The sequence below is a fragment of the Numida meleagris genome, chromosome 14 (assembly GCF_002078875.1).
Source record: "Numida meleagris isolate 19003 breed g44 Domestic line chromosome 14, NumMel1.0, whole genome shotgun sequence".
Classification (NCBI taxonomy): Eukaryota; Metazoa; Chordata; class Aves; order Galliformes; family Numididae; genus Numida; species Numida meleagris.
The window spans coordinates 13,127,767-13,136,285 of NC_034422.1; the positions used below are offsets into that span (position 1 = coordinate 13,127,767).

Consider the following 8,519-nt stretch of genomic DNA (forward strand, 5'->3'; position numbering starts at 1 on the left):
GGTGGGCTGAAGATCCCTCTCCACATGGGATGCTGGTCCCTGTCCTTGGGGTGGGGGCAGCGCACCTTTCCCAGTTGGGGCAGCAGCGCAGCAGGCTGCGTGTCACCGCGTCAGGGTGGCAGTCGGTCAGCCAGCACAGGGCGTTCTTGATGGATCTCTGTGCCCACTGCTCCGTGATCAGCTTCCGGCTCTCGTGGATTTCCTCCATGATCCGCTGCACCTGAAGGGACGCAGCAACGGCAGAGCTGCAGTCCGGGCCACCCCGGGATGGGCAAAGAGCCCTCAAGTCCCAAATCAGATCCATGTCGTGCGGGACAACCCGACCCAACGCAGCCTGCCAGCACCCAACCCAACCCAACCCAACCCAACAGCCAGCACCTAACCTAACCCAACAGCCAGCACTCAACCCAACAGCCAGCACCCAACTCAACCCAACCCAACCCAACAGCCAGTACCCAACCCAACCCAACCCAACAGCCAGCACCCAACCCAACCCAACCCAACCCAACAGCCAGCACCCAACCCAACCCAACATCCCGCATTCAACCCAACACAACAGCCAGCACCCAACCCAACGTCCAGCACCGAACCCCAACTGCAACTCTGACCCCCAGCACCCAACCTGACCCCAACCCCGCTCCCCCATGGGCGCTGCCCCCCAGCAAGCAGCTGCCGGTTGCTCACGTCGTCGGCCGTCGGGTAGAGGTGGACCATCAGGACGGACAGCATGGTGGCAGCCGCCTGGGTGTTGTAGCTGCTGCGGTCCCTCATGCCCCGCAGCGCCACGAGGAGGAGGTCGGTGTTCTCCCAAGAGCGGAGGTGCTTCACAAAGTTCTGGGGGGGGGAGAAGGAGGGGCATGGCAACATCAGCCGTGTTCCCCCTATCCCTGCCAACCCCACGGCCACGAGCCCCAGCATGGCGAGCTCTCCTCACCGCCACAATGATCGAGGTGTTGGTGGTCCAGGTGATGCAGAACTCTTGCTCAGCTTGCCACTCCTTGGATTTCTCCTGCTCCTCCGACTGCGCTTCCCAGCCTGGAAACGAGAACAAACCACAGGGGACACGAGATGTGAGCAGCGTGCGGGGAGCGGGACAGCTGACCCCCCACCAACCCCGAGCGCGGGGCCGTGGGGGGCAGCTCCCCCCCAAAAAAAAAACCCCACAGGGTTCCATTGCTTCGCCGCTTGCAGCGGCAGCTGACGCCGCGCCGTCCACGCTCGGCCCCGTGGGATGTCTGCGACGGACGGAGGTGGTCAGCAGCCGTCGTCTTACGGGCTCTCTCCAGGACGAAGCTGTAGAGTTGGTGGAGGGCGCGCAAAGCGTGAAAGCGCAGCTTCTTCTCCGGGTCGGCGCAGCACAGCACCAGCTTTCCCACCAGCTCCCCCAGCACGGGCACATGGAGAGCTTGGAAGCGCACCGAGCGGCTCAGTCCTGAGAAGCCGGAGAGCTGCGCGCAGAGAGCGGAACGCTGAGTGCAGACCCGGCCATGGGAGCGGGCTGGGCAGAGCGGGGAAAAGGAGGGACCAGAACCCCCGCACTGGGGGGGTCGGCCTCTTACCCTGCCCTGGCAGAAGTGCGCTAATGACTGGCTCAGCTTCCAGATCCAGCTCACCGCCCCGTGGCGCGCGACCGCGTTCTGCGAGCAGGTGAAAGGCAGCAGCACCTGCGGGAAGAGGAGCTGCTGCTCTGCCCTGCCCTGCCCTGCCGCCTCCAGGATCATCCCTGAAGGTTTTTGGGGTTGGGGGGGGAGGAACAGCCCCTCCTCCGTGCAGCCCCCTCGGGCAAAGCCCACCTGGAAGAGGCCCTGCAGCTCCTCGCCAATGCTGGCCACGGGGTGGACAAACACCAGGGTGTGCAGCATCTGGTCCAGAGCCCTCAGGGCCTGCGGGAGGGATGGAGCGGGGGGGTTCAGAAGGGAGGGGGATGGGGGGGGCGCAGCAAGACCCTGTCCCACAAGGAGGGGGGGTCCTGCAGCTCCCTGGCACTCACCTCGATGTAAAGGTTGGTGTTCAGATCCTGCCACCAGGGAAAGAGGATGCTCTGGAAGCACACGACAAACAGACGCATCCTGTCCTCCAATGCCGCCTTCACCGCGCTGCAAAAACAGGGACAGCGGCGCTGGGAGCGCTGTGCTGCGGGATGGGGAGCGGACCCCCCCCACGGACAGCACTCCGCAGAGCTCGGGGGCAACACTGGAACACCCTCCTCCATGGGTATGTGTGGGGCAGGGGGGGCCCTGAGAGCTGCTGCAGTGGGGGTGGGTTGGAGTCGGGGTTCTGGTTGAGGTGAGGGTTATCGTGATGGTTGGGTTAGGGTTAGGGTCAGGGTCAGGGTTAGGGTTTAGGGTAGGGGTAGGGTAGGTTTAGGGTTAGGGTTAGGGTCAGAGTTAGGGTTAGGGTTAGGGTTAGGGTCAGGGGCGGGATTGGCTTGGGTTAGGGTTAGGTTTAGGGCCAGGGTTAGGGTAGTCTTAGGGTTAGGGTCAGGGTCAAAGTCAGAGTCAGGGTAGGGGAAGGGTCAGGGTCAGAGCCAAGACCTAGTGGGGTTGCAGGATTTCCTCTGCCCTTTGGCCTGTCCCAACAGGGGAGAGCAGCAGCCCAGCACCACCAGGACCACCCCCCGGGGCTCTGGGGCTGTCCCAGCGCCGTGGGGCCGTACCTGAGGGCGGTGATGGCGGCCATGACGAGCTGCCACAGTTCCAAGGAGAGCTTCCCCCGATTCTCCTCTACCAGCAGCTCCTGCGCAGCACAGTGGGATGGCACCGGGCTCCCAGCGCTCCCAGCACCGCCGGGACCGGAGCCACCTGCTGTCCCTCCCCCCCCCCCACCGTGATGTTCTCAGCCAGCTTGTTGCGGCAGCAGAAGGCGCTCAGTCCGCAGGGCAGGTTCCTCTCCGCCGCTGTGTTGCAGACGGTGCAGATGCTCTGCAGGAATTCCATCCTCTGCTCCTTGTCCTGCGGCTGCCAGAGAGCGGGGGGATTGTGAGCGGGGGGAGCCCGGGGGGCACAGCCCTCCTGCAGCTGCAGTGGGGCCGGGGGGGACGGGCAGCGCCGCGATGGCTGCGGCCGCTGTCACCTTCTCTGCGCTCTGCACGAAGGCCTCAATGGCGTCCACCGCTTCAGGCACCAGGATGGACACGGGCAGCTCGCAAGCATCTGAGCAGGGAAGAGGGGGTGGGGGGTCAGGGTTAGGGTTGAAATTCAAGTCGGGTTTAGGGTTAGGGTTGGAGTTCAAGTTGGGTTTAGGGCTGGGCTTGGGGTTAGGATCGAGGTTGGGGTTGGGGTTACAGTCGGCGTAAGGCCGGGCTTGGCATTAGGGCCGGGATCAGGGTTCAGGTTTGGGGTCAGGGTTTGGGCAGAGGAGCCCAGAGCAGAGTGAGGAGAGGAGGGGCCCTGCCCCCACCCCCCCCCGGCCCTGCGGGGACCCTGGCTCACCGGGCTGCACAGGAATGGGGTCCGGGAGGGCCCTGAGCTCCTCCCTAACCCAAGCCCCATCCCAGGGCCAGCTCTGTCCCCCACGGTAGGGGACAAGGGCTAAGCTCTGGGAGGGCGCAGGGCCTGCACTGGATGCAGAAACCTCCATTTGCTCCAATGGGTGTCGAGCGACGTCGACCAGCTCCTGTCCTGACAGAGTCCTGACAGAAAATGGGGGGCACGGCGCTGTCACAGCTGCACCTCAGGGGCACAGAGACGCGTCACCATGGGCCCCACATCACAGTGGGCCCCACATCACAGCTCAGGGCTGCTCAGTTCCCCCAGCTGCCCCTGGCTGGAACGGGACCTCTGAGATCATCGAGTTCCAACCTCCCTGCTGAGGGCAGGGCCGCCAGCCCAGGCCGCCCAGAGCCACGTCCAGCCCGGCCTTGAAGGCCTCCAGGGACGGGGCGTCCACAGCCTCCCTGGGCAACCTGTTCCAGCATCACCACGTGTTTTTCTGTGTGAAAAAATTCCTCCTTGTATCCAACCTACATCTCCCTTGTCTCAGTTTAAAACCTTTCCCCCTTGTCCTACCGCTCTCCACCCTCAACAATGCCTTTATATACGCTCCCTTCAAGGCCGCAACGAGGCTTTCATTAGGCCTGTCCCCGGAGCCTTCTCTCCTCCAGGCTGAACCAGCCCAGTTCCCTCAGCCTTTCTCCCTAGCAGAGCTGCTCCATGCTCTGCTCATCTCAGTGGCCTCCTCTGAACTCGTCCCAAGAGCTCCACGTCTTTCTCGTGCTGGGGTCCCCAGGCCTGGACGCAGTGCTGCAGATGGGGCCTCACCGGAGCCCAGTAGCAGGGGACAGTCCCGTCCCTGTCCCTGCTCCCCACTCCTCTTTTCATGCAGCCCAGAACATGGTTGGCTGCTGGCTCATGTCCAGCTTCTCGTCCACCAAGACCCCCAAGTCCTTCTCTGCAGTGCTCTCAAGATCTCAGGGAGATCTTCCCCCAGTTTGTACACACACCTGGGATTGCCCCGGCCCGAGTGCAGCACCTTGCGCTTGGCCTTGTTGAACCACATGAGGTTCACATGCGCCCACTTCTCCAGCCTGTCCAGGTCCCTCTGGGTGGTTCCCTTCCCTCCATGCATCGGCTGCACCGCTCGGCTCAGTGTCATCTGCAAACTTGCTGCGGGTGCACTCGATGCCATCGTCTGTGTCATTGGTGAAGATGTTGAAGAGCACCGGGCCCAGGACTGAGCCCTGGGGGACACCGCTCGTCACCGGCCTCCACCCTGACACAGCACCATGGATCACAGCCCTATTGGCTGCGACCAGCCGAGCAGTTCTTAACCCACCGAACAGTCCATCCTTCAAATCCACACCTCTCCGACTTGGAGAGCAGGATGTGGGGAGGGACCCTGTCAAAGGCTTTGCACAAGTCCAGGCAGATGACATCCATCGCCCTCCTCCCGTCCACCGATGCCATCACTCCAACGTAGAAGGCCACCAGATGGGTCAGGCAAGATCTGCCCTTGGTGAAGCCATGCTGGCTGTCTCGGATCACCTCCTTGTCATGTATGTGCCTTGCCATGGTAACCAGGAGGATCTGCTCCGTGATATCCCAGGCACAGAGCTGAGGCTCACCGGCCTGTAGTTCCCTGGCTCGTCCTTTCTCCCTTTCTTAAAGATGGGAGTCATGTTTCCCTTTCTCCCTTCACCGGGGACCTCACCGGACAGCCATGATTTTTCCAATCTGATGGAGAGAGGCTCGGCGACCACATCAGCCATCTCTCTCAGCACCCCAGTGTGGATCTCATCCAGCCCCATGGACTTCCACACATTCAGTTTCATGAGGAGGTCTTGAACTTGTTCCACTATTACAGTGGGACGGAATGTGCTCCTCTCACCCACACCTCGAGGTTCAGGGTCCTGGCAGACGCGGGGAGCCTGGCCACCAGTGAAGACCGAGGCAAAGCACTCACTGAGCACCTTGGCTTCTTCCATGTCTGAGGAAGCCAGCTCTCCATCCTCATTTACCACAGGGGGAACACTCTCCTTGGCCTGTCTCCTCCTGCCTGTGTACCTGTAGAACCCCTTCATGGTATTTTTCACCTCCCTCGCCAAGTTCAGCTCTATCTGCACCTAGGCTTTCTCGATCCTATCTCTACACATGTGGACAACAGCCCTGTATTCCTCCCAGGCTGCACAACCCTGCTTCCATTCACGTCCATTTCCCTCTTCTCCCTCAGTTGAAGCTGCAGGTCCTTGCTCAGCCATGCCGCTCGCCCGCCTCCTCTGCTCGATTTCATCTTCTGGGGGATGGAGAGCTCTTGCGCTCTCAGCAGGGTGTCCTTCAAGAGCTGCCAGCTCCGCTCTGTTCCTGTGCCCTTCAGGACAGTTCCCAAGGGGATCCCACCCAGCAGTTCCTTCAGGAGCCGGAACTTTGCTCTTCTGAAGCTCAGGGTCCTGACTCCGCTCTTGGCCAGGCCTGCATTCCTCCAGAGCGCAAACTCCACCAGGGCACGGTCCTACAGCCCAGGCTGCCTCCAATCTTCACCCCTCCAATGCTCTCCTCCGCACTGGTGAGCACCAGGTCCAGCAAGGCTTCACCTCGGGTCGGCCCGTCTAATACCTGCCCCAGGACGTTATCCTCAGCAGACTGCAGGCATCTCCTGCACTGCCTGCTGCCCGCTGTGATATCCCAGCAGATCTCCGGGTGCTTGAAATCCCCCATCAGGACAAGAGCCTGCGAATGTGACACCTCCTGCAGCTGGAGCAAGAAGGCCTCGGCAACAGGCTGCCCCTGATCAGGTGGCCTGGAACAGACCCCAACCACCAGATGCCCTTTACCAGACTGATCCCTGATTTTAACCCACCAGCTCTCCGCCTGGTCACGGCTGTTGCTCACACACAGCTCTTGGCAATCTACCCGCTTCCTAAGATAGAGGGCAACTCCCCCTCCCTTCCTGCCCTGCCCGTCCCTCCTGAAGAGGCTGCAGCCCTCAATAAGAGCCCTCAATCCCCACCCCTGCTGTCCCCAGCCCCACAGGGGACACAGCATCAGGGCTGTCCCCACCATTCCCAGCCCCACAGGGGGCACCCCGCTGTCCCCCCCACACACACACCATCCCCACTCCCAAAGCGGAGGGGATGGGGATTGCGTTGGGGGAGGGGATGGGGACAGATTGGGGACGGGGAAGGGATGGGATTGGAGTTGGGAATAGGGTTGGGGTTGGGATGGGGATGGGATGCGGTTGGGTTGGGGATGGGGATGGGTTGGGGATGGTCCACTGCCGACGAGTCCAGGTGTCACCAAACCTCCCTCACCCCTCACAGCACAGCCCACGGAGGAGGTGCAGAAAAGGCAGCCCCAGGGGGTTCAGACCCACCCGCCAGCGTCACCGGGCTCTGTCCCCTGCCGGGCGGCGGAGAAAAAACGCAAGGGCAGCACCAAGCGGGCCAAGCACCCTGCGCCTGCCAGCACCCCCCAGAAAGGGGAGAGCNCCCCACGCGCCTCACCTCGTTGAAGCAGCTCAGCAGCTGTGTGGCCAGCTGGCCGCACACGCTCCGCGTGCTGTCGGGGTACTCCAACACGAGGTAGCGCAGCACCCGCATGGCCTCCACCTTCATGTTGGGCCGCGCGTCCTGCAGCCACTGCAGCGCGTCGGGCAGCAGCAGCTGCTGCCTGCCGGAGTACAGGCTCCGTAGCCCGTACACCGCCTGCTCCCAGCTCTTGAGCTGCTCGCTGCGGATGTATTTCCGGAAGATCTGCTCGGCGCACGTGTCCTCCACTCGCAGCTCCTCGTATCGCCGCAGCTGCAAGGCGTAGTGGTGAGCGGGCAGCAGGGGGCTCAGCCCACCTCAATCCCCCCCCCACCAACCCCCCGAAGGGACGCACCTCCACGTAGAGCGTGATGGCCGAGACCTCCCTCCACTGCAGCTCGTGGTGCAGCAGCAGCTTCTGCAGGTGGGCGAAGATGCGGGCGCGCCGGTGCCGGCATTTCTGCACCATCACCCTGCGGGGTGGGGGGAGGGAGGGGGGGATCAGCCGGGGGTCTGACCCCCCCCAGAGTTCCGCGCTGGGGGAGACCAGAACAGCCCACCCTGCCCCACAGCGTGCTCTGCCATTGGCCCCCCAGGCCTTGGCACCCGCTGTGTGCTCCCCATCTCGTTCTCTTCTTCTTTCAGGAGGGCGGCGTGTGCGGCAGCGTGTGGGGCAGCGTGTGGGGCTTGGGGCCGTACCTGGCGAGGGAGTATATGCTGGACCGCCACGTGTCACGGCACAGCAGCTGCTTCCAGATCCCGCAGGCGTCCATCTCTTCCACCAGCTCGTGCAGATCCGCAAACAGCAGCAAATCGAGAGCCAAGTCCAGCACCATCCTGCAGGGAAACGGGCAGCAAAGAGCCAGGGGTCAGCGTGGGGTCAGGGGGCAGCAATAAGCTAGGGGTCAGCATGGTCAGCAAAGAGCCAGGGGTCAGTGCAAGCTGAAGGGTCAGCACAGGCTCAAGGGGAAGCAAAGAGACAGGGGGCAGCGCAGGGTAAGGGAGCAGTGCAGGGCAAGGGGTCATTCAGGGTCAGGGGGGCAGTGCGGGGTCAAGGGGAAGCAAAGAGCCAGGGGTCAGCATGGGGTCAGGGGTCAGCACAGGGTCAGGGGTCAACAGCGGGCACGGTGGCGATACCCGATGGGAGGGGAGACCTCGTCCACGTCCTCATCCTCAGCGTTGCCCAGCATCTGGAAGACGAGCTCCAGGAAGAGCCCCGGGAACAACGCGTGCAGCTGCCTGCCGTACCTCCGGCACCGCAGGATCCGGCGCAGCACCGTGGCCGCCTGCGGAAAGCAGCCGGGCAGCGCTCAGCACCGAGCCGCTCCCCTGAGCTTGGGGGTGGGGGAGGGTGGGGGGTTCCCCAGGGACCCCGAAACTCACGGTCAGGGGAAGCCCCCCGCTCTCGCCCGCCTCCTTCAGCGGCGCCGAGCCCAGCACCCGCAGCAGCTCCTGCAGGATCTCGGGCACCGCGGTCCCCACGGACATGGCCGTCAGCCACAGCTCCGACGCGTCCCTGCGGGAACGAGCCCGGCTCAGCGGGAGCCCCAAAGGGAGG

The 8,519-nt window shown here is 63.4% G+C and overlaps 2 protein-coding genes across 2 annotated transcripts in view; both read right to left on the minus strand.

Annotated features, from left to right (window-relative positions):
• The window catches only part of LOC110406611, an 11,970-nt gene extending 3,497 nt beyond the window's left edge, over nt 1–8,473 (minus strand). Inside the window, exons 1-5 of the mRNA XM_021413364.1 lie at nt 8,345–8,473; nt 8,099–8,247; nt 7,661–7,798; nt 7,317–7,434; nt 6,938–7,234 (exon numbers count right to left, since the gene is read on the minus strand). Of these exons, the coding sequence (XP_021269039.1) occupies nt 6,938–7,234; nt 7,317–7,434; nt 7,661–7,798; nt 8,099–8,247; nt 8,345–8,449 (807 nt within the window). The 5' untranslated portion in view covers nt 8,450–8,473. The remainder of the gene's footprint in view (nt 1–6,937; nt 7,235–7,316; nt 7,435–7,660; nt 7,799–8,098; nt 8,248–8,344) is intronic.
• Nucleotides 743–3,867, minus strand: LOC110406612. The gene is made up of 9 exons (XM_021413365.1): nt 3,432–3,867; nt 3,073–3,152; nt 2,826–2,957; nt 2,657–2,736; nt 1,991–2,096; nt 1,794–1,883; nt 1,560–1,664; nt 935–1,448; nt 743–834 (listed from the first exon to the last, which is right to left on the minus strand). The coding sequence occupies exons 1-8, from the start codon at nt 3,577–3,579 to the stop codon at nt 984–986; spliced, it is 1,206 nt and encodes a 401-aa protein (XP_021269040.1). The 5' UTR covers nt 3,580–3,867; the 3' UTR covers nt 743–834; nt 935–983.

Coding starts and splice junctions, on each gene's coding strand:
- LOC110406612 (XM_021413365.1), bottom strand. CDS start 3,579: ATGGAGGTTTCTGCATCCAGTGCAGGCCCTGCGCCCTCCCAGAGCTTA. Junction 3,153..3,431: donor CCCCATTCCTGTGCAGCCCG/GTGAGCCAGGGT, acceptor TTCCCTGCTCAG/ATGCTTGCGAGCTGCCCGTG. Junction 1,665..1,793: donor AGCTGCAGGGCCTCTTCCAG/GTGGGCTTTGCC, acceptor CTCTTCCCGCAG/GTGCTGCTGCCTTTCACCTG.